The sequence below is a fragment of the Acanthaster planci genome, linkage group LG19 (assembly GCF_054643075.1).
Source record: "Acanthaster planci isolate LZ-2023a linkage group LG19, COTS_SCS, whole genome shotgun sequence".
Taxonomy (NCBI): domain Eukaryota; kingdom Metazoa; phylum Echinodermata; class Asteroidea; order Valvatida; family Acanthasteridae; genus Acanthaster; species Acanthaster planci.
In genome coordinates this window covers 9,830,659-9,856,507 of record NC_141795.1, presented here as the reverse complement: position 1 = coordinate 9,856,507, position 25,849 = coordinate 9,830,659, and the positions used below count along the sequence as shown (strand labels likewise).

Below are 25,849 nucleotides of genomic sequence, written 5' to 3'. Positions count from 1 at the left end.
TCTGCTCCCTACCCTCAGAACGGAACGGACTTGGGAAGATGGGCAGCCAGCATTAACGGTAGAGGGTCAATGATCTGCATCTGACGCGTCGATGGATGGCTTCACAGCTCGGGAAAAAATGTGGGTGATTCCTATTGAGAAACTTGCACATAGGAAAGGAGCCATCCAAAGTCTGACAGTCCTTTATGGTACCGCAAACTTCCAACTTCCCAGCGCACAGTATTTTTCGAATGACAACGGTGGTTTGTCATCAGGAATTTCCATTTTAAATAAATGAGCGCATGGTGATATGTCCCCTAAACGATGCTAGCTGTAATAAACCATTGTGTCCATTCCAGTAGAATAATTGAATTTGTTGTGGAACGAGGACAGGTTCTAAAAGTCATCTCAAGACAAGAAGCCAAGTGCTGTTTAATAAAGTGAATCAAGAGTTTCAAACACTTGAATTTGCTGAAATCATTTTGACATCCCACAAAATAATTCCAAAACACGTATTCAACCAGTAATTTCAATAACAAAAAAGGATCGCCACGAAGAAAATAAATTTTTCAGTCAGTACACGAGTCGTTCACTGAAGAAGAGACATCAACGATTTAATTTAATATTTATCATTCAAATCTTTGTTCAAGTCATCAATACAAGTGGGCAGTTATAGTGGAGGCCTGGGTCATTAATATGAAGACAAATGATTCAAAGTGACAATGTGAAGAGATATTAACGCAATGAAAACACGAACTTGCAATGGACGGCCCAGAGCAGTCATCAGGTACATGTACTGTGAAATGCATGAATGGTGGATTGAATAACAAATCTTAGGATATCTGCCACTCCGAGTAACTTCCACCATAATCAGTACATAATTTTTGTCAGTCTTGGACATATTATTTTCAATAATTCCCCATAGAATAATACTCCCCTCCGATAAATCCCATAAATTCACATCCTTGACATGAAATACAAGTTACATGAAAAAGGCCGATCACATGCAGCAAGGGAAATGACGCCTGATGCCCGTCAACACTGAGACGGCTCCGCACGTTTGCAGTACTACTACGTGTACAAAAGACCGTCACTCTCGCAGCCTCGAAACTTTCGTCCACCTTAATTTATTTCAGGGTTGGGTGATAGCAATCTTACCAAGAAAAGCAGAAAATCGAGTTCTTGAATATGCTTTACGTAAATTCCCCGAACCCGAGAATCTACCAGCAAAAATTGAGAAAATGGGTAGGTCTACTTTTAGAGCATGACAGTAAGTTTGCCTGTGGGAATTCGAAGTTTTTAGTTGTCCACTTTTGACGCTTTAAAATGCTTAAGGCAAAGTCCAAAATCCCGAAAATCTACTAACAGAAAATGGGAAAATTAGGTTGTCCATAATGAACATCGGGCGCATTTGGAGATAGCTTGATCATTGATGAGTTGGGCAATAGTCTTCCTTGTAACATGTACACGTACACACTGTCTTGCTTCTTTTGTAATGTGTTTGAATTCATTGAGAAAAAAAAGGCTAAAGATACATGGAGAAGTTGAGATGCATATATCAGCATATCAGACACATCAGGCTCGAGGCTTGGGTTATCTGTTGCTCTGTGCACATTCTTGTAATTGGAGTGCATAAAAATTACAAGTTGTGTAAAATATGTATCTAAAAAAATTCAGTTATCATATGTACATTTTCTTTGACTAAATAAGTGCCCAGGAACGCTAAGGATGTGGCAGTTACATGTGTATTATTTGAGCAAATTACAGCAACAGGTATATGTCTATAGATAGATTGATCTAGAAGAATAAAGAAGTGATATGTACATAGCACTATACACTGTACATGCTTATATTATACGAAATGTTCTTTTTTTTTATCTTACAGCATCTTGACATTGGCAGTTTATGGTACAGTACTGGCAGCTGGTAGCTGTTGGCATTTGCCAGCCTCAGCTTTGTAGTTGGTAGGTTCTTATGAAACGAAATAATACTGGGAGTATGTGTCCCACATCCTTCATGTTCATTAGTTGGGTTGTTTTCTAATCTATTCATATACCATGCATGAATCTGGTGAAACCATTAACAAAACTGCAAATTGAATGTTGTAATATGAGCGCGTACTTCAGTGTCCTTAATATTTTTAAAAGAACTGGTTTCATCCTGTAAACATGTTATATAGGTTGAAAGAAGAATTGTACATGTATTTATGAAACTTCTTGTATTGTCTTTTGCAGATCTCTTGCAGATCACCTAGTATTGACTGTCGTTTTTTTTTTATTTAATAGAAATACTTTGCCTGTAAAAATAATTCAATCTTACACATATAACATCCCATACTCGTTGGGACAGAAATACAACAATATACATATATCTGTGCCAGGATTCTTGTGCCGCCACATTCCTGTTCCTTTTTGTTATTAGTTTCCCCCTTGGTTACATAATAAAACTGATGACCTCACTGAGAAATCCCGAGACCCCTGAGGGCGCCTTTCCAGTATGTGCGTCAACACTTGCGCCAAACGCAACGCATTAAAGCCTGGTTTCCATATCGACGTAATAAACGCAGAGAGCAACGCAATTAAGACGCAACTGCCAAGTGGATAAATGGAAACATGCCAAACGGCGGTGTCACCGACGACGCAGAAACGTAAACCAGCTCGCGAACGATCAGCAAAGTTCAGCCAGGTTCAACTTCGTTGACTGCCTGCGTCGAGTAGCCGTGGCATCCCCATACAAACACTCATGCTGGCATTACCGGTGAGCAACGATATCCCTCTCGCTTAGTTCCACGAATTTTGTCCATATTCTCCTCAATGCTTAAATATTACACCCCAGTGATCAACTTACTGGCTGACTGTCAATGAAATGCATGAAATTGGAGTAGAGGTTTGGCATCAGAGGCGGCACAGTCAATCTAAACGGGTATTTTCTGCAAAAACATCGAGGAGTTTCGGACGCCATTTTGTTTCAATTTTGGGGTGGAATGACGTCATGCACCGTATCTTCCGTTTGTGTCTGCGTCTTAACGTGTGCGTCTTCACGTTTGCGTTACAAACGACCACATGGAAACCATGCAGCAGCATAGGCTTTATTGGAGTCGACCTTGTGTCTGTGAAAGAATTATACATGAACGCATCGTGACCGCACAATTAAAGGCTTGTCAGTTAAAAAGAAAAAAATCCGGTCATTACCCCGGGGTGAAAGACAGCAATGTAAAGAAGTACATGCGCATGTATTCAATCATTTATGGAAATTAGAGAGGGCTATCCGGTTCGTAAGTGATTCTGTCGCAAAGGCAGACGCGCCACAATTTGCAGGCTCCCACTGAACAATCGCTGAAGTTGCGCATTAACTTCCGGTTCCATGGTTCCATGCAAACAGCGATCAATACATATAACCGTCCATGGGTGCGTTCGATTAGCTAACACTTGTGCAAATCAAACTTACACGAGAGTTTTCGTTGAGCCATCACGTGATCTTCGTGCCTGCCCTAGTGTCAGCCACCACTACCCTGGCTGGTAAGCGGGTCTCTGGAAGCTGAAAAACTACAAGTACATTGTATTGCTAGGATATTACTGTCCCCGCTTGTCCGGCTAAAATGCAGGCAGTGATCAGGCATTTTTGGAATGTTTTCTATTATTTATCTGACTCGGCGGTGACCATCATTGAACACTTTGTAGTGCCAGAGTTGCAACTCGTTCTGTGTCCTTCCTCTATGGTTCTACCATCTTGGGAATCTCCTACACCGGAGGCGGGCCTTTGTATGCAAAAATAGTGTAATATGAATATTCACAATTGACCCCTTGGACGTTCCAATGCATCGACCACGGCCATTATCAACGGTGACAGCACTGGTACTTGTAGTACCAGTAGGTTCAACGTCGCGTAATAACGCTTGCACTTGTACATCATATCGCGTGATAGGTTGTGTGATGCAAGTCATTGATCCATATTTTATCACAAAAAGATTCAACTGAATTTTCAACTGATTGGCTCCTCCGGAAATCCGAATGGAAACTAAAGAAAAAGACAGTTGGTAGGAGATTCCCAAGACTGTAGATCGAGCCGTCAATAAGTGAAATGAAGCCACGAGAGGGCGCAATAGAAATCGACGCGCGCGGCATATTTTCCCTGCTCGATCGAGTCCGCTGTCGTGTTCTGCCGTCTTGCCCCGAGACTAGGGCGTTGCCAATAGACTTTTCCACAAACAATTTCATAATTATGCACACATGCGCACAAATAGCATTGCAGGAAGAAGTGAGCGGGCCATTGAAAAGGTACAGGGGCGCAACCTCGATGATAATTTTCTCTTAGGTTTTCTGGCTTTGTTCAAGTTCAATTTTTTTTTCTTCAGAAAATACCATTAAATCGTATTTCCCATTGGATTCTTATCTAAGCAGGATTATGTATGATATGGTAGTTGACGCCGGGTTTTGCTATACTAAGCTTGTGACTGGACGTCTGACACGTGGGTGCAGACATATGCATGCATTTCATATTAGAATTCGAGTTTGCACTAGCTAGGTGACGCGAACGGTGCGAAAGCGGGTCCAAGCTGATTTGCATAATAATTTTGCATAAATTGCGTCGCGTCGTCCCGACGCCAAGACGCGACGCTACGACAGCTCCGTCGCGTCGTTGAGTCGCGTCGTGGCGTCACCTCCTATCTCGTTACCTTTATGCTGTGTTTAATGCAATGTGTCGTACCGTCCGGGCGTCGCGTCTTGCCGTCGCGTCCTGCCGTGGTGCTGTCGCTTCCTGATGAATTGCCGTCGTGTCGTGTCGTCGTCCGTCGTATCGTGCCGTCGTGCCTTACTGTTTCTAAAATGGCTGCAGCCCAATAGAGCGCGTATGTCAAAAGTCCTTGACAAATAATGTGCGTGGCATGCGTAAGGAGGTTTTACTACACCAAACACGCGCCCATAGAAAACAGTGCAAAATCAGACCAAAATAGCGCCGCCTGTTGACTCTTGTCAAGAGGTTGTCCTCCGTTTTTTCAATAGAAATTCAAGATTATGGCCAGAAGATCACTTTTCGTTTCAATTTTATGGGAGTTAGCCACGTGAATTTCGTTATTCCCCTTTCCCTGAAGAAACCCCTCAAATTGTACTAAAATTATGCGCTCAGCTCTGAATGTAGCCGCCCTCCTCTACCCGAAATAGGCCTGCAATTTCGGGCTTTTGTGGAAGAAACACCCTGGAACTGAAAACTAACTGGTCCCAAATTCGGGATTTGTAAAAAATATTTCTATGATTCTTCCTGATTAGGCCCTATGGCATGTCTTATAGCAAAAGCTTCTTGGAATCACAAAATATTAATGAGCTCACGCGCAGAAATCCAGCGATTTGATGGAATGCACCCATAGGTTGCATTCCTACAAGATTTGATCATGAAAAATGGTATCCATTGGTATAAGGGCGAGCCCATTTCCACCAGTAATGAGGCGACTGCGAGGGCACGATGCGACGGCACGACGCGATGGCACGACGCAACAGGTCGACGCCACGACGCGACGCTACTACGGCACGATGTAATGCATTATACGCAGCCTAAAAGTAATGAGAAAGGAGGCGACGCCATGACGCTACGGCATGACGCGACAGAGCCGTCGCAGCGTCGTATCGTGGCGTCGTGTCGTAGCGTCGGGACAACGCGACACAATTTTGGCGGCTATAGAACACCCTACCAAAACATCTGTTTGCTTGTTATTCAGTGGACAATGAGGCCAAATCATATTATTTTCTCGAAACCGTGGCCAATTATTTCCGTAACAGTCAACACAACTGTGACAACAATTATGATGTACATGGCAACGAGAAAGCTGAATACTTCTTTTCAGCCATGACCCTATTTCGTATTGTCATATACCCACTCCCCCAAAATAGTCCTGCTTGTATCCCAGTGTTTTATTGTATGTGGGAAAGTCTAGCCTTCATGATGGCTTTGCCCCAAGTGGTTTAACCTGTGTCAGGTACGGTATGGCCCTTCAAATTCAACCCCCCCAAAAAAGTTTAAACAATGTGGGAGGGATTCACCTAGGCTTAAGTGGTAGGTTGGGTCCAGTCTGTAACGTAGCATTCCTTTCCTGATTTTGGCGAGAACAACGCCTCCTAGCCGACGGAAGGAATCGCCGCTTTATCATACTAACTGACCCGTAAAACCTCTGCCGGTCAAAGCCAAAACCATCTCCCATGCGTGTTGTCCTGTTTCATCGTTGACATAATCAGGGCAACTCCTGTGTCTAGTTTCTTCGCCATACCTGTTTGACTAAGACGTGGATCGAACTGCCCCTTAGCTCAACCGATCCGACTACCCACCGCTACTTATAAGTGAGACCTGTGCAGCTAAATGGCCATCCTCTAACTGTGGTGCTAATATATTATCGTATGACGCAATACAGTAGGCACACTTATAAGTGTCTTTTTATATATATAATCGGCTGAGAGTAGTTTGGGGTTTTCTGTGAACGGATAAACCCCACAACATTATTTAATTGGATTGATTCAATTTTCCACATTAAAGAGACATGTAGATACAGACAAAGTTGGAAACAGACAGAAAAAATGAAACAGTTATTGAGTTAAGCGGAAATAACAGAGAAAAGTTCAGAAAACTTTTTCCCATTGTGGTCCCATTAGCTCCATCTATAAATGGCAGACAAATGGCTAGGGCTAGGAGAGCGCTGTTTGGTTCAGAAAAAGCCTTTTGCGTTTGCTCGCAGATTTATAAACTCATAGACCCCCAGTTTTTCGTACATAACCGTAAAAAATTTGAAAAGTATGGGCAACACGATGGATGGCAGCGCGCTCAGTGCGCAATGCTTGTTACTCACATTGTCTAGAATAAGTAAATACAGGATTTTTTCACAATTGAAATATGGCTTCATGGAACTTTTGGCTGGAATTTTTCAGCGTAAATCCCCAATACCGAGGGATGAATTTGCCCACAGTTTTGATTTTAGTACGAATACGATCTGGTGGTCTGTGCGTTTACATGTCTGAGCATTCACTCCAAATACAGCCTGAAAGTTGGCCCCTGATGGCGCGCTTCCAGAACCCTTGGATAGGAAAAATATCATGCCAAAAACTGTAGAATTTGTAAGATTTTTTGTTCATCAGTTACTTCTTAAAAATTCAACTTGGAAAAAGGCCTGTGGAAAATATTTGCTAGCATATATCAATTTATAGAAACTGAAATATTACCAGACCTAAAAGAGAAATATCCTGCCAAAATTGACCCATCTCACTTCCAAAAATCTACTACTACTACTACCTCCCAATTTTAATACTCGATCAAATTGCACTCGCTGGACAAACTATGGATGACTCCTTCCGTTAAATCATTGATTAGGAAGCGACAAAATGCCTTTCATCATAAGTAACATAGAACGTGGAAACAAATGAGTAATAAAATCATTCAAGCCATGTGTCTTGCTAAAAAGGAACACTATGGTTTCAGAATACAGACACGTAAGGCCTTCAGTCCAGCTGGATGGTACAGAGGAATAAAAGCTATCATCCATGGCCGTCAAACAGAGACAATTATTGATGTGCCAGGTCAAGAGCTAGCAAGCCCAAAGCACATGTAACTAACCACATCAACAAGCTCCTTGTGGCTGTCACTGATGATCTTCAACCACTTGATGCTGCTCAACTACCAGCTTACCTGCCATCGCAAGCACCCCCACCTAACATCCAACCTTGGGAGGTATACACCAACTGAACGTGTTAAAGTTGGCAAATAAGGAGGACCGGACAATGTGCCCACTCGCATCATCAGAGAGTTTGCATAGGAACTCAGCACCCCGTTGATCCATATATTTAACACGTCCCTTAACAGTGGAGTGGTTCCTGACCTGTGGAAAAGGACCATCATCATTCCAGTTCCAAAATCATCTCCGGCAGTGGTGGATAAAATAAGGCCAATCGCTCTCACGGACCATTTTGCCAAAATCCTTGAAAGGTTTGTCGCCAGATGGACCTTAAAGGACTTAACACCTCACTCAAATCTATCTATCTAAGCTTCCAAGCGCCCTGTTCTGGCGACGGGCGAATATAGTGCCCAGCTCATCAGTAGTCTGAGTACAGTACCTACCGTCACCTTTATTTTTGGTAAATGATATTTATGTAACACTTTGCAATTAGTGGACGCCGTGTTTGTTGATATTTAATACCCACTACAGGTCACGTGACTTAGCGGGCACAATCGGTCTACTGCGTTTATCTAAGTCACTCTGTGAAAGAGAGGAACAATAATACCAACATGGAGCACGAACCCCTCGCAGTCGTGTTCAGCTATTGGAGGTTTTATTATGGAAACACTTCAGTGTGCAATCTCACCATGAGCAGAAAGAAATGATCCACAAAACCACTGACCGTTAATCATTTTGTGAAATTTAGGGAGATTTAGCGTGTCTGCAGCAACTACACTAGGGATTGGCGCCAATCAATCAACAATTAGTCAGTGCCAGACTCAAAGTAGGCAGTTTGCACCAACTAGAAAATAATCTGAAATTTGATCAAATAATTTCAAAATCCCAAATCTAAATTTTGATTGATTAATTTTAGATTAAACATTAAGATAAACTGACCTTACGAATGCATGTATTGCAACCAACTGAAATTAAAATGGAAGTCGATGAAACATGATTGATTTCTTCTTTTAAAATAGTGTAACTTCAATTTAAATAGACGACAAATTATCATTTCTACTTATTTCTAAATACTAACCTATCCCAATCTAAGCAGTACATCAACAAACGAAACACACTAAATATTGGCACAACCTAAACACGAATAACAGGTTTAAGTCTCTGAATATCAATAGATGTAATAACATTACTGGCCAATATATCTAATTCACTGCACGGCTTAAATATACATCACCTTAAGTTCGCGTACGTCATCAGATAATGTGGGAGGGGCAAAACAAAGTTTTCCTACCAATTCCTACCTTGCCGTCTGGCGTTAAAATTGGAGATGAATCGGAAACGAGAATGATTTAAAAAGCACAGCTCCCGAGGCAATGGGCAGCAGTAATGCGAGGAGACTGGGTACAAGACCATTTACACCGCTACCAGCAGTGGGAGTAGCCGCCGCAAGAGTGTTTGTGCAACCCTGCCATGCAGAGGCTACATCTCGCGGGTACCCGCTATCGGCCTGCAAATTCCCATCATTGTATCTGAAGTAGCCTCCATTAGAGTTGAAGAAATACGTACGTCTGTTGATCCACTGAACGGCAGCAGCAACGTCATTACCTGGGATGTTCCAAACACTGAGGGAGCGAGGGTAGCCTTGGTCAACACCGCCATTAAAACGGTAATATTGATTGCCTTTGAGGGTAAAAGTAATTGAAGAAAAGTCAGTTAAATCCAGAAGGAATGGTCATAAATTTGTCATCAGGAGTTGTGCAGCAGCCATAGCATTGAAACAGATCAACAAGGGCACATATTGAATTAGAAATTTCTCATTTTGTCAAAATTCCCCGAAGTATACTTTGAAATTGTCTAATTTGAATGTAATCCAAGGGGGAGGGAAAACTGCAACTACATGCATCTAGACTTATTGGTTGTGTCAACACAATTTTGTTGAAAGAAATTAATATCTAGTTTGTTTTCAACCAAAAAGTGGTTATAGTCTTTGCTCATTATTTTGGGGGTGAAAATGAACCAGCAATTAATATTTTGTGGGGTTAATATAACTCATTTTTTGGATGCTGTTGCAGTTTGCACTGTCCCACTCACCGGGTTAATTCATACATGTAGAAAGTCTATGGAAGAAAAATCTATGGGGATTTTGTGCACACTTGGTCTTCGCTGACAAGTTTCTGGAGAGCGATAAAGTCCGATAAGTTTGGGAGCGGGAGGGAGGAGGCTGCTCGTGGGTGAGCTACGGGGGAACTTGGTCAACGAGGGAAAGAAAAGGGTGAGCCTTTCTCGGTACATTGAGTTGTGTACAACACTTAGTCTCTGGATGGGTAGGAAATCTACACGTAATTCTTATGGGGTAAAACTGTGGGTGAGCGGAGGTAATTAACCTCGTTGTGCCGTGACCGAACACAGGCTTTTGGTGTGTGGTTTGGCGGGACACAAATGGTTTGAGTTGGGGGTCTGTGTGGGTGGGATGTACGGGTCAAATGTGTAACTGAAAGTGGGATCGACTTGGAGAAAGATTTGGGGGAAAATGACTAAGTTGGAAGTGTTCTTAGGAGTTGCGGTTCATCACATATTCTGACCCAGGGCACAAAATCAATGCTGCTGAAAAAATAAAATGCTTAATGAAACTTAGTTTTGTCATGAACAATTGTATTAATTGTGCTCAGTTTCCTAGAGATTTTAAACAAAGACGACTCCTCATTTTGCGATCAGAGCGAGCGGAACGAGACATAGCCTAGCTATGACATCTCCCTAACGCAAAAATACATCTTGAAAATAGCCTAGCCTGTTACTTTGACTAGTGTAAAGTGCAAAATACGTGAGAATTAATTGTGTCTAAACTTAGGCAAAAGCTAATTGTGAGTGTGTGAAAACACTATATAATAGAGCTTGAAATGACACAAATGTGTCAAAAGCTACTGTCTGCGCGTGACATAAAGCAGACAAACTCTTAAGAGAGGTAAAAGCGGATCATGCTGTGAATTTTTCTTTAGTGTGTTTTTTGTGCAACTTTTACTCTTCTGAAATGTATGAAAACTATTTGACGTCCGTTTCGGGTTAAGAGGTGTATTTAAAAGTTTGTTTCGGTGTCTAAAATTGTTTATGCTTTTCTGGGCAACCAAGGGCGCTGTTGCTGTAAATCCTTCAGGAAATTGACAGCACTGCCCAAATTGCCAAAATGTATTATGGCAAGTTTCCCGGGTTCTTGGAGGTGGAATTCGCCTCCAGCTGTGAGATGGGCCCATATAACCTGGCTCTTTGAGGGCTATACTCACCTTTGACAAAGTATAAATTATTGTTTCCACTCCATATGAACGCAGCATCAAGATCGTTTGGTAGGGTGCCCCAGTTACCACGGATGGGTCTTGGATAGTTCGCATCCATAACTTCATTATTAAATCGCCAGTACTGATTTCCCTGTGAACAGAAAAATTTTGAATCGCGCTAAAACAGTATTTGGATCTTGAGTTGGGCTTGTCATGCATGCCTGAAACTGTGGTTAATGTTATTGTTGCAAGAATAGCATTACTGAGGGCCGGCTGAGGGCAGTGTGTGCAGAATCAAGCTCATTCACGTCGGTTCCAAAATGTTTGAACTCATCAGAGTATATTATTTCCAATGTTCATCAAAGAAACAATAAAAGAAATAAACGTAAGTTAATAACCTGCTGTTTGGTCGTGCAGTATTTGTACATTTAGAAACAGAGAGAAAAAGGCTGAGATTTGGTGCTCTTGGGTCTAATCTACATATCCTCCAAATAGAAATTTATTTACAAAATGTACTTGTGATGAGTAAAATGTCGAGGTACAAAATATTTCATCCACTTTTTGATTCCAAACCTTGAAAAAGTACGTCCTTCCATTTGCCGGATAGTAAACCGCCGTGTCGATATCGTTTGGTAGGCCAGCAAAGGTTGAGGCGATAGTCTTAGGAAAGCCAGAGGAAATCCGGGATGCACCACTTTCGAATTTCCAAACGTTACTTCCTGTCGCAGATACGAGAATCAAAAGCACAGACATTTTTCCCTTTCAATGGCGTCTTCTTTAAAGACGTAATACTCAACAAAGACGTTCATGTCTCTGTTTTATGAATGGTCCTGACAATTTGCAGGGCCTAAAAACCGACTTTGATGACACCCATTATGGTTAAACATCGATTCCTTCGGCATAGATCTATTGATTCAGTGGAGAATATCACCCCAAAGCGCCGTCGAGTGTATTCATTTCCCCTACCTTCAAAAATGTACGTTGAGCGGTCTTGTGTTGTCGTGACAGCGTCTACTCTGCCTGTGCAAGGAATGTCCGGGGCAGGTGGGTTGGGAGCCATGGTCACTTCCGGTCTGCCAGAGCCAGCCCCTGCACAAAAGCCCAAGAAACGTTTTTTAGTAAATCGAATATCAAGACTTATTTCGGCGAGTTACTGTAGAGAAATTATCGAGTTTGATGCAGTTTGATGCAAAAGCAATGTCGTTTTCCTTCTCTATGGTTTCCTATTTGACTCTCCATGTAGCATCTACATGTGTACCTTCAGTTGTCATTTTTGCCTTTTGATGGGTGGCTTACAACAGAAAACAATAATATCAAACACAGCTTACCATAATGGGCTTGGATGCCAGCAATGTCATCCGGATGAAGCTGGAAGTTTGGAACGTAACCTGCATAAAATGCTTCCATTAAAGCTCCCTGGACATTAGAGTGGCCCAGTCCCAAGCTGTGACCAAATTCATGAGCTGCCACCTGGAATAAGTTGATTCCTGTAAACAAAACGACAGAAAACATTAAAAGGGCGTTTGGGGTTAACTTTTTCCGAAAGAAACGTTTACAAAATAATATTTGAGAGAAATTCTCAAATACAAAAGGCCAGTAACATTATTAGAGGGTGGATAGAGTTAATTATTTTTTTCTCAGATATGTGTTTCTAAAATTCTAACTCAACGATGAGCTGATGTCACACAGTGGTGTATTCAATCTAACTAGATCATATTATACCATACATCCCTACAGCTGTTTCCTGGTTGGCTGAACCCATTCATACTGGATCTCACTAAAAGAGTCCAGTGCGTAAAAATAATGTGTGTCTATGTTACACGACGGTAAAGTAAGTTTGATATTGGACATTAGACATTCACATAGGTTTGTACAGGCATTGTCTGATTTTTCTCGAAATTGGACATTCCCTCTACAAACCAATAGGAAAGTCCAATATCAAACTAAAAATTTACTGTCATCGTAATTACCCGAGTATATCACCGAGTATATATTTAGATTAAATGCAGCGCCTACGGACGCGTTCAGGCGACTCCTAATCAGAAATATGTTTGTGACGAGGGAATGACCAGGAAAATGTTAATAACGAAGAACCAGAAACGGTTTCGTCATCTGACGCGCAAGGAATTGATGGACATCATCTTCACTTAATATTCGGCATGTTTCCCATCAGTGCTACACTCTCGTTTCATTCACGTTCAACAAAAAAAGTACCTCTCTGGGTCTTGGTGTATCCGGTATTTGATGATTTGCCAACTCAATTATTAATTGCAACAGTTGACTTCTCGTTGTAAATTACGTTGCACATGTATACACACGTTGCATGCACACATGGAACACGGTAGCCCTGGCTCGGTAAAAGCATAAACCGCTGTGATTACGAGGATGGTTGCTACTGCTTCGTACTCGCGCATTAATTGTACAGTGGTTATTGATTATTATTGATAGTGTATTCAATAAAATAGAGTTTCAATAAAATAGACTTGACTCGACACAATCCAAGCTGCAAAGTGTCCGTACAACACGGAAGTTCGTCCTCAACCAGGGTTTGTACTCGCGTGTTAATTGCACGATGATTATTCATTTAGCGTCTTTTACTTGACCACCCTGTCGATATGAGGGCTCCAATAAAAAAGCTAATCTGGCACAATCCAACCTACAGAGTATTTGTAGAATTAAAGAGAGTTCGTTCTCCATTGTATGGAGGTACAAACCCGGAGCTCCTAGCTAGCGTGCAAGCGCTGTGGCTACGAGTTATTTTTATCGAATATTTTTCTGCATGAGACAGCAATTCGGTTAATTATATAATTGATCTCACCCTGAAATGATCCAATAGTCCAAGTTTCAGCTTCATCAAAATGAGCGTCTCCGATCTCCGGGAAGAAAGCGTGTGCAAGAACCCCATTCGGTCCGTCAAAGGCCCCCTGCGGACCGTCACCGTGGTCCACATTGCTTGGTGCAAAGAAGATGATGATGTCGGCGGGTGTATTGCCGAAAACTCGTGTGAAAGTTAGCGGTGTGACATCTGACCAGACCTGAATACAGAATAAAAATTTTACTGTGAAATTACGGATGTAGAATACAAACGTGTTCGGACTTTGTTTCAAGAAATTTCTGCCGTCACACTCTTGTGAAGAAAATGAAAATACGTCCAATAGGCCCAATTACAGTGAACCATGAATTCTTTGACCTGAATGTTGTGACACTGTTTTGGAATACGAGTACTTTTCATAAGCCCGTCTTTTCAGCATCCATTGTGATGGAGTTTTAAAAGCCTTACGGACTTTTGTTTCTTGGCGGATCCAGGCTTTTATTCGTGAAGCAACTTAATTTCTTTTTCAGAGAGTTTTCTTTGCGATGTGAAGTACTCTGAAGTCGTCCATTGATGTAACCGTTGGCATCAGATATTGCACAAGTGGTGAAGCCGTAACCTCAATCTGTAATTTGCTTGGTTCTGATTTTTTAATTACAGAAAGATCAGCTCGGAATACCTTGAATGCTCTCGCCATAGTTGCATCCACGTCTGTCCGACTAGGAATGTCAGGAGTCGTGTTGTCGATTCGATAGGTCAAGTCAGTCCTTGACCATTTGCTGCCGAGGGAGTACCTCTTCTTGCGCCTGGTGTCCAGGGCATGACCCACGTTATCTGGCATGCCACAGCGAGGCATGTTCATCTTGGCATAGGTCTCTGCATTCATTTCACCTGGAATAGAGGGATCAGAATGCGTTATATCAGACGTTCATATTCTACTGTTAGACGACTCTCAGAATGATATCTTCAAGTAGTCCATAGGTAGTAATGAACCTTCGCGTTCGTTTTACTATTCGCATTATATTGATTTTTAATTTTGTTTTTAAACCAAATCTATTGAAGTGTAACTTTCACATTCATAAAAGTGTGTGAATTTGTTCCAACATGAAGCATCAATGCGCCAATGTTTTCCTGATCTAACACTACAAATCGTCCCGACTTTAAGATACTTAACTTTCTCATTGTTTCCTCTGGTAGGTGTTTCAGTTGACGTCACAGTGGGCAATTGAGTGACGTTCTGAAGATATATTGAGCTAGCAACTTTTTGGGTCACAATTCAAACATAAAATTCCCCTGGCATGGGTTCCCAGCAACAGTACCCTCATTTCTCATCGTTAAAAGAATAAATAGTTTTAAATTTAGGAATTGTTCACTTTTAACATAGATTGAACAGGGATGTTAGCTTGTTTTGATGAATTTTATAGAATAAAAAATATTTATCAAAATGTGTTCTAAACTGAAATTTATATCCCAGACCCTTTACTCCTCGTCGCAGATTTTCCCGTCCTTGTCCATGCCAAATTACTATTTAACACAACAGTTATGAACATGGCATATGTATTACAACTGTACATGTATTCAGCAAAGAATAAATGTACTCTGCTTTGTTATGTCTGCATTTCTGTCATTCGTCAGCGTAACTATAGAATATGCACTGCAGTAAGGAGCAGTCCATAAGGCACTTACGCACGAAGGCGGGAGGGTGTTCGTGCCGTTGCGTACACCATGCATACGGAGGGGGAAGGAGGTTGGTGCCGTTGCGTACACCATGCGTACAGAGGAGGAAGGAGGTTGGTGCCGCTGCGTACACCATGCGTACAGAGGGGGAAGGAGGTTGGTGCCGTTGCGTACACCATGCGTACAGAGGGGGAAGGAGGTTGGTGCCGCTGCGTACACCATGCGTACAGAGGGGGAAGGAGGTTGGTGCCGTTGCGTACACCATGCGTACAGAGGGGGAGGGGGTTGGTGCCGTTGCGTACACCATGCGTACAGAGGGGGAAGGAGGTTGGTGCCGCTGCGTACACCATGCGTACAGAGGGGGAAGGAGGTTGGTGCCGTTGCGTACACCATGCGTACAGAGGGGGAAGGAGGTTGGTGCCGTTGCGTACACCATGCGTACAGAGGGAGAGGGGGTTGGTGCCGTTGCGTATACCATGCGTACAGAGGGGGAGGAGGTTGGTGCCGCTGCGTACACCATGCGTACAGAGGGGGAAGGAGGTTGGTGCCGTTGCCTACACCATGCGTACAGAGGAGGTGGGGAGGTTCAAGCCAGTGCATACCGTACGCAAACCGATATTTGCCTTTAATGAATCTTCATCATATCAACGTACAGGTGCTGTTACCCATGCGGAAGTATATAACAGTACACATCAGTAGCTATTCAATGTACATGTATTGTGAAATTTAATGATGCTAAAGCAAGGTACCCAGAGAAGTCAAAAGATCTGTGGAATGCGTATGCGTACGCCATGCGTACAGGGGGAGGGGATCTGAAAAGTCGATCAGCATTTCGTGCGTACGCACTTCACAGACGGCCTCTAACCTTTTCGGCTTTGTGCTAGTTATGCTGTGACAACTGGCCACACAAAAACGTACACGGTGTGATTGAACAGGCCAAATGTCACTCGCAGGGCAACCAGTGTACAGCGAAATATTGATCATTGAAAGGTTTTTCATTAAAAAGATCGGTATGTGAGTAATTTCGGACAGAGCACGACAGTCGTAAAACAAAACGAATTGTTAATTTGTCAGGGAAAACGACATGGCTTCAACCCATGAACAGATGTTGCGCATAGATAATGGCCAACACTGGCAAGGATGTAGTTCGTCTTGGGTCTGCTTCCTGGTCTATCAGGGTATTACGTAATTCACAGATCACCTCCTGGTCTTCCATCGATGAAAAGTTCATAACTTTTAACACACAAAAACGCAAAATTTGTAGCTTTTTTGTACCATTGTTGGAGCAAAATTGAATATCTGAGATATGAAATGTTGCTCGTCGTCAAGTCATGTAAATTAATTTTACATTATAAATAATGAAGAGGAAACCAACAGGAATAGCATCAAAAAGAAAAATGGAAGCATAGTCAGATAGTTTAGTTCGAGGGATTCCATTGTACGTACCAAAATAACAAGTAGGCCTATAGAGGTTTTTTCAAGGAGACTCGATAAGAGAAAGTTCAACCAACTTCTTCGGGGTTGTCCAAGGTATGATTGATGCATTGAACGTTTCGTAACCGTGTTTTGCTGAAGGCATCTAGGAACATGTTCATACGTACACAAAACTCAACATGTGGCACAAGTTTGCACGTTTAAGGGAAGGATGGTTTGCATCGACGGCTATTCAAAATTGTGCTATGTTGGATAAAGGTTTGGTTGTCATGAGCTAAAATTTGACAGGGAAATGGAAGATCAACATATCTTATTTAGTTCCCAAATGTTATGAATAAGGGAAATTGTAGACAAGGCCGTCCATATTACCAATCCGTGATTTTGCTATTAGGCTATGTTGATTTGTCGGCTACGGTGTGTTAAACAAGTATAATTGTTGGCAAAATAACGATATGTTGAAATTAACCACAACAGATGTGTTGAAGGTGTTTGAAAAGAAATCTTCACACATCATCTTCACGTACCAGTTTGCGTCAAGTTTGCCATGTATTGAAATTTAAGGATTGCCTGTTTCATCTCCTCCTCATCTGGAACACTGCCGTCACTTGGCTGTTGGTTCATGTAGCCATAGAAGTTTAAGTACGTCTGTCGAAATAATACGAAAATACCTTCCATTCAAAACGTGATTTTCACAGTTCCCAGAGGCATACATTTATTTGCATTACCCGGGGAACTGTACTACTGGCGAACTATTGTTACAAGCTTTATAACGAAGTATAGATGCTGAGTAAATCTACCGAAGGAATAATCAAGGATATTTTATAGTGCAAAGGCCTAAATAATTGTCAGCGACTAACATCTATAACACGGTATTTTAGCCTACAAAGACCACTTCTGGTTCAGGCACATAACGAGAGTTTTGTTTGGCTGTTGTAAAATTCGATTAATTTCCATTTCGTTCGAAAGTAACATCATAAACTTAGGCCATGGAACCTTATTACGAATGAACTCGATTTAGGTTATATTTATGACGCAGTTTAAAGCTTTTGTCGCCTTCTATTTGGTTACGCAGTGTAGGAAAATCCTTCCGTTTATGAATTTCACTCCTATATCATTAGATTTTCTACAGGTGTATATACCCGTAGGTCGAGATTACTTGACTTGCCGTTGCAATCAGTAATGTTGCCCCAGATATGGTCCACCAGGCTTCTAAATATGAACATTCAAACGTCACAGTTGAAATGTTATTACTTTTGACCTTAAAGAACTTGCTATTTAATACCTAATAATATCTCGACATCAAGGTTTATGTTAGGATGAAGCTTTAATTCTATATTAAACTGTTTGGAAGATTTTGACCGTTGTATTTAAGCATTTTAAATGAGCTAACCTAACCCCAGAAACCAAGGTCAAATGACTTCGACACCCAAACCACATTGTTGCCCAACTCAGGATCTTTCAACATATTCCAACACATGAACGTCTTCTCTGCATGTTCATAAGATACAACGGATAGAAATTGGAAATTTTTTTAACTTTGATACCGGACGAGTCATCGTGACGCCAAACTAGACAAACTTAGACTAGCCGGAACCTGTTCGAATCTCATCAGAGCACTGAAAATTTGTCTTTTTGACAAGTGAATTTTTGTCGTTTGATACCCTGGCAAAAAAAAATTAAAAATAAAAATGAACATTATAAACGTGGCAACAAAATTTGGCGCTTGGGGAATTAGGTTTTTGTTTTCGCTTGAGTCAAATGTATACATGTGTGTACAGGAAAGGAAAATCATACACTTATGGACGCACTAAATTATTCTGTGCTTTGCTCGCGCTCGTGTGATAACTGATTTCAATAGAGCTTGAAAGTAAAAGGTCACGCAGCGAGCTTCCGGAACCTTCGCGCGGTCCGCCCATAGGGATTTTACGTTGAGCCGTCATATCACGTTCGATAATTTTGGAAGAATAATTCCTAAATGAAACCTCCTCATGAGACACTCATGTTGGAATTTTATCTTTTTTTCTTCAAGTAATGTTTAGGAAGCATTACCTGGAAATGGGTAAAAAACAAATTTTCTGAACGACCTTTCACTTCCAGCGATATCGTACCTAGGTCTCCATGTTCATGCACGTTTGTTTTCACTGCCCGCACTTACGTGAAAACGAGATTGTACAACGTTGCAAAGATTTACCAACCTGTAGTCGATGGGTTCCAGATTCCGTTGAGTTGACATCACGCAGTTATTTTGAGCAAAGGTTAGATAAAAGATTAGAATATTTCGTAATTGAAGTAGAATATTGCTTCCAGTTTATTACTTTTAAATTTTAATGGTGTTTAAAATATGTTGATCTGTTTTTATTTCGGCTTTTACCCACAGACCACCTTAAAATTTCAAACCGTAAATGTTCGTCTACGTACGAGACAGCCTCATTGCACTCTTCATGTATTTTAGATTTTCGGAATTGATCTGTCAGTTTTTTGGCTGCATATATCTCTTTTAGGCCAGGTGATTTTTAAGTTTCTGTAAGTTTATATTCAAGCAAATATTTTCCAAAGCCCCTTTTTCGAGTCGGATTCTTTAAGAAGTATCTGAACGAAAAACATTACAAATTATAAAATCTTTGCACGTTATTTTTCCTATATCCAAGGGTTCCAGAAGCGATCAGGGGTTCACTTTCAGGCTCTATTGCATTTCCTCCACGTGCTTAAAATGACGTCTCCAACGTTGCGGATCAAGTCCTTTTTGACAATGTGACAATGTTTCAATTTTTTTTTGGTCATCAAATTATAACAGAGCATGGACGTAATCTTTTCCCAAGGTGTATATACTACTCAGATGAATTATGGTGACCTCTTTGCATAAATCTTGTTCTTTTATAGTGTTGAGGTGATTTCAATTACCATGCACAGTTACCCATTGGGCTAGCCGTTGATCAAGGCGCCCGTGGCGAAATGGATAGTAAGGACTACACGACCAACAACATGCAAGCCCGAAATTAACCACGCATGCGCATGCATTAGCCGAGCTGTGTGTGTCGTGGACTGTGCGCGCCGCCGCAATCGCCTTTGGAGCTTTGTTTCCAGTGGTTGATCTGAAATATTCAATTGCTAATTTATGAATTATTCACATTTCTCTGAACCAATCGTGTTTTGGGGGCTGAGCTGTCCGGGTAATTCTAGGCTACTTACGTTCTTAAAGTCGCTGCACAACGGTGCGGCCTGGTATTTGAAACTTTTGCCATATCCCGTTGGAAGATTGACAAATACGTCTTGACCCCCTAGAACCACGGACGTATATATAAAAAACCTGGACTTGCAACGCCTTTGTATAGAAAAGAAGCCAACCAGCGGCCATTTTACCGAGTCGAATACAAATGCGCAGGTTGGCTCGCTTCTATTGACGCCAGGGAGAACAAAGGCGGCATTGCCGGGCAAGCTTTGTATTCGGCTCGGTAAAATGGCCGCGAGTGGATTTAATGATCTCTATAAGCTGATTAAGGGCATTGCGATTCCAGATTTTTTATACACGTCCACGCTTAGAACAGCCTTCACGGCCAACATCTGCTGTGGTTTCAATTTGTCGATTGGAATCCCAAGCTTCGGTGCTGCATATTTGAGGCATTGTCGTCTAGAGCTTACACCACTGCGGGCAAAAAACCAGGCAAGATATGGGACGGAGGAGTATACCCCTTACCTGTCCAATCCCTATACACATTCTAGACTATTGTTACCTAACACATACCCCTAGAAGTCTGTAAAGAATTCCTGAGATTCCGATCAAACAATGACCAACATAAAGGTGGGGGGGTTCTCTCCGTCCCATGTCTTGCTTCAAATGGCGGGAAAGGACGCCGTGTTGAATGCGCACGCCATTGTAATGATGAATAATTTATTACGTGCGCGACAGAGGCGATAGTTTTGATTGGTGGAGACTTATGCATACGCATATATCGTATCTTCAACCGAAAAAGTAGCAAATGTAAAGAAAAACATAAGCTACGTGGGGCAGAACCAAAGATCGTATATCGCCGAAGGCGCAAGATGGATAACTCTGTAATCTGTAACTCTCTCTGTGTAATTGCCATGGGCGCCATTTGAGCAAGCGATACACCTGCGCAGTTTACGATTGTGCTTAGGCGCAGGCTCACCAGGTGCAGGTGTCTGCCGTGGCGCCTGCGCATTATTGTGCATTGCGCAGGCGTATCACTTGCTCAAATGGCGCCCATGCAATTACAACGTTTTACGTGTATTCACTGTGAAGTTCGCTGTCTTGCGCCGCTTCGCGGCGCTATACGATCTTTGGGCAGAACTCCAAAGGCGTGCGGGGCGTGCGTGCGGTTCGGCGTGTAGTCTTTCTTAGTGCGTTGGTTTGGTGCTTTAACTAGTCTCCGCCAGCTCCTCGCTCTTGAGAGACTATCCATTTCGCCGCAGGCGCCTTGATCAAAGTCTACCATTGGGCTTGATTGGCATTTAATGTGCAAACTTCAAAGGTCTATGCATGTATCTCTTTAATTACATGTCCCACTGGGTTGACATTTTGCAAATACATGTAGCTAGAAAGGGAAGTGTTGAGGACGAAAACTGACATCAAGTCATGATGACGTCATCAGTTGACAAATCACGTGACATGGAAGGTGCTTCCTTCAAAGCCCTATCTATTTTCTAAAAAACGTGTCAAGTTGGGTAAAGACTTTGCAGATATCGCAAAAGGGATATGTTATAGACGAAAACTGACCTCCTCTTCCGAAGTGCATATCCGACTGGCTTGAAACTTTGCGGGTAGAGGGAAACTGTTGTGCCATATACGAACACTGGCTCAATTTAATGAGGAGCTCATCACGTCAGAATGAATATAATAATATTCCCTAAGAAGTAAGCCTGAGTGTCCCTAGCAGGCCAGCATCCTAACTCTCAGTTACTGTGATTCCTAGGCACTAACCTCGAAAATAGATGAAAGTGAAAAATATCCTTGCCCATACCTGCCAAAATCTCGTTCTGGCTCAAGCTACTCCTTTTCCACCTAATTATATTCTGAATTGTTCTCATGTACGCATAGCTAATTGTTTTTGAGCTTTCTTTAGTATAAGAGGGATCTGCAGGGAAAACTTGAAGAAAACCTAAGTCCCCCAAAACCTATGAGACAAGCAAACCTACAGTTATTACATTATCGGCCTCCATGTTATTACATCATCTGCCGGTTTGGGGTTATTAAATTATAGGCCGATTTTTATTACATTTTGGGTCGCTTGGGTTATTACATTATCGGTCGATAGTTACATGTATTACGTTATTGACCGATCGTCACATTATTGGCCGTAACACCGGCCCTATCTATTTCCAGACTTTGTACACGCGTACAAATAACCTTTGTTTACATGTGCTGTTGGAATATGGAACTGACGGCGGGGCTGGGGGCAGTAGCGTGGCTATAGAAAGGGGTCGGGATAAAATGAAATAAAATAAATAATTTGAAAACGAGGTAAATTTGGTCAAATTTCAGCATGCGGGAAGGGAATGGGATTTTTTTTCTAAATAGAACTTCCAATTCAGTGTCCATCCGTAAAAGAGATCTGGATACGCCACTGGAGTGTCATAGGTTGCTCAGCAATGCTGGATGAGTGCTCTTCTATAGTTTTGGGTGCATTGAAGTACATTGTACGTGGGGATGGGGCGCTTTCACCAATACAATCCGCCCCGAGCTAGACAAAAAGAAGGCGCAGTATTCCAATAACGGAAGCCCCTTTGATGGGAACTGCACTTCGCTGGTTCACAAACGACTATGAAATGTACGCATTACGGGGAGGGGGAAGGAAAGAAAACTAACCACTGACACGGCTCTTTCAACAGATGAGGGGGTGCTTCTGCTCTAGGTGGATACTATGCACAATGTATGCGTATCAACGATGAAAGATATGCCAACACCACCACACGTTTTCCATTATTGAACGCGCTTCTGCATTGATGTGTTGGCGGCGTTTTTCTACGTCATTGAGCTTGCGGAGGCCAATTAGCCAAAATGTGAAAGTCAAGAGACATTTTGTTTGTATTATTGATAGCAAATATTCTTGGATATTATACATGTAGACGCTCGTTCGCAAATTATTAAGATTTAATATGCAAGATGGCCTTGAGGCAAAACTGCACCGATGATTTGCTAAACGCAGAAATTTAAAGGAGAAAATGAATAAAAACTGTCGGATGGGAGTATTCCAAGCTTAGGGTTTCCATTCGCGCCCCTAGTGAATTAATGTGCAGGGTCCACATTTAGCAGAAAACCATGCTCCCATCAATAATGAAAGCAAACTATGCTCGTCAATTGGTGGGAGACCGGGGGGCATGTGGATACTATATCATTTGTCCTTAGAAATGAAGGCCCACATTCGATTCATATTTCAGATAAAAATATTTGAAATATGAGATAAATCTTGCAAAGCATGTGCTGAAAAGATAAGTATAAGTGGTCAGAAACTGCCTCAGATCACACCTCAAAACATCTAGAAATTCCCCAAAGCCCATATGCGCTGGCCTTGGACTCCAACGTAGTTAGGTCTTTGCGCTTCATACACACTTTAGCTCTGATCAAAGCTATGCTCCTTACTTTTCAAAAGCAACTAACTTACATGGAGGAAATCATCTTTAAACATAAGGAATAAATCTTATTTCATAATTACCATTGCGTCTTGCGCATTCTCGATGGGTCTCGAGTAAACTATGGTAACAGCACCGACCAGCAGTGCTGTTAAAAGCAGTGTAACTCCCGTCATGGTTGGATGCTGTTTCACGATGAAGTTTGCTGAAAACCTTGAGTCCAAGTGAAGCAGTTCTAAAATTGGGATATCTCTGGCTGACCAGCAGCGCCGTCTGATATGTCCCACTAAATGCTCAGTCCTTTATTATGTATGAGCATGCTTCGTCAGGGTATCAACGTAAGACATTGCCAACAATCAACTTGTCGCTCCACTTCCTCTAGCGGTATCAGTTGATCCATGGTTGAATTTTGCAGGGTCACATAATCGTTAGCCAATGAGAGAGAGCTGGCCGAAGAGGTGTGCAGGTGACCGGACAACACTTTGTTCGTACTGTTTATATGTCACTTGTTTATTGGTTGGTGTGGAAACTTGTTGATGACGAGCAGATCCCTTGATACTACCAAATTTGGTTCCGTGGAATTATAACAGATTTGTAGGCCCTTTCGTGAATAAAGATAATGTATACTGGTCTCTCTGACACCTGATGCAGTCCACTTTCTGTTGTAACCTCGCATTTGGTTCTATTGCCATCAACCATGACAAGAAGAATACACTGCCAAAGCCCATACAGGATTGCACCTGCGTCTTGACATGCCTTGAATAGAAACTTCAGAAACTGATGTGAGAAAACCAGAATCAGGTTCATGTTAATTTTTTGTGGAGGGTGGCCGACTACACTGTCTTTTTCATTTGACTTGTTATATAACACACTCAGATAAATTGAATATCCAGTTTTCGTTCAGGTGCAAGTATAGTTGTTTCTTTTTGTTCTTTTTGTCCCTGGTATACACACGGCTATACCCAGCAACAAATTAGACCGAGGGGTACCCCCCAACATGTCCAATCCCTATACACATTCCAGACTATTGTTACTTAACACATCCCCCCAAGATGTCTGAAAGGAATTCCCCAGATTCCTGCGAGACAATGACCAACACAAAAGCAGGGGGGTTCTCTCCATCTCATACCTTGCCGCATATGCACACGGCAACGGTCCACTTGAAAGTCAGGAAATGTCAGCAACACGGGCAGTAGCCTGTAATCTTTCTTTCTATATGAAAGTAAAACTTCAGTGGGTGTTTCATAGAAAAGCAAACATAGCTCGATGTGTTCTGGAAACAGTTTTCTTACTACTGTGAGTTTTAGCTGTAAAAGATGAGATTGCCACGAGCGTTGGCGGTCCGATTTGGCGAAATCTTTATAATTACAGGTAATCATTTGCCATGCCAAACGCTGCCGAGTCTGCTCTAAATAATGTAACAGTTCTAAATAATCTAACAGTTGGCTCTCCGAGGAAAAGTATGATGTTTGAATCAAAGGGTAACAGAAATAAAAAACATTTAGTTCACGTGAAATATTTTAACAATAAATACGTAAACATATCAAAAACATCGTAAATTTAATGTTTACCCCCATTAATTTTGACTCCAAAATGTATAAAAAGATCCTGCGTTTCCCGCCCACAAAACAATCCCCTTTTTGCCGTTCGTGCTCCCAGGCTGATTGGACGACGTCATCGCCAGCACGCTGACAGAAACAATGTACATGTACATTGCGCACAAGCAAACAATGTCTCAGTTCAAGAAATACACGGTAGGACTGTATTGTTTAATTTCTACCTTGAACTGACAGAGTGCTTGCCTGTGGGCCTAGCTACATCAAACACAACGTGGTCTATTGAAGCATGCGATACTGCATGTACTGTAATTAATGGGGTAAAGATTAAATTTACGATGTTTTTGAAATGATTACGTATTTATTGCTATTTTATAATACTTCACGAGAACTAAATGTGTCCTAATTCTGTTACCCTTTAAGGATGGGGAGTGTACATGTTCTTTGGATTACCTACAAGGTATTGTTCTGCTCCGTCTTGTTATCCCAGGCTAAATCCCACATTACTCCCATGTCCAGGTCGATCCGTCAGTAAAACATAAGTCATTGGTTTCATTGGTAAAACTTGCTTGTTTTGCGGATTAGCATGCTTCTTGCTACTTGGAAAATGGTCATGTTTTCTTTCCCATTCCCGTGCTGCAAATCGTGGGGCAGTGGCCGTTCATTTCCATTACTGTTGGCCAACCTCAATCATAGACCAGAAAATAAAAGAGGGTTTGCGCAAGGTTAGACATTGTAAGTTTTAAAACGATGTTTTTGGCTTCTCCTAGTTATTATAAAACATCTTCACTTTACGAGGGCGAAATTTGCAGTCAACGTCCCCGGGTGACTTTACGACTCCAAGGACGACCATGACGAAACCGACATAGTAATAGGATACAAG

At 41.9% G+C, this 25,849-nt stretch overlaps 1 protein-coding gene across 1 annotated transcript; it reads right to left on the bottom strand.

Moving 5' to 3' along the window:
- Positions 1 to 8,263: 8,263 nt before the first annotated feature.
- LOC110986843 (matrix metalloproteinase-19-like) lies at positions 8,264 to 23,971 on the bottom strand. The gene is made up of 9 exons (XM_022249085.2): positions 23,494 to 23,971; positions 17,347 to 17,467; positions 14,391 to 14,602; positions 13,718 to 13,934; positions 12,228 to 12,386; positions 11,866 to 11,988; positions 11,473 to 11,618; positions 10,909 to 11,050; positions 8,264 to 9,310 (listed from the first exon to the last, which is right to left on the bottom strand). The coding sequence occupies exons 1-9, from the start codon at positions 23,584 to 23,586 to the stop codon at positions 8,946 to 8,948; spliced, it is 1,578 nt and encodes a 525-aa protein (XP_022104777.1). The 5' UTR covers positions 23,587 to 23,971; the 3' UTR covers positions 8,264 to 8,945.
- Positions 23,972 to 25,849: the final 1,878 nt, after the last annotated feature.

Excerpts from the sequence above, each read along its gene's own strand:
- LOC110986843 (XM_022249085.2), bottom strand. The coding sequence starts at position 23,586 with ATGACGGGAGTTACACTGCTTTTAACAGCACTGCTGGTCGGTGCTGTT. Across the intron at positions 14,603-17,346 it reads GGCAAACTTGACGCAAACTG|GTGAAATGAATGCAGAGACC; the intron begins GTACGTGAAGAT and ends CCTCTATTCCAG. Across the intron at positions 11,619-11,865 it reads CTCAACGTACATTTTTGAAG|GAAGTAACGTTTGGAAATTC; the intron begins GTAGGGGAAATG and ends TATCTGCGACAG.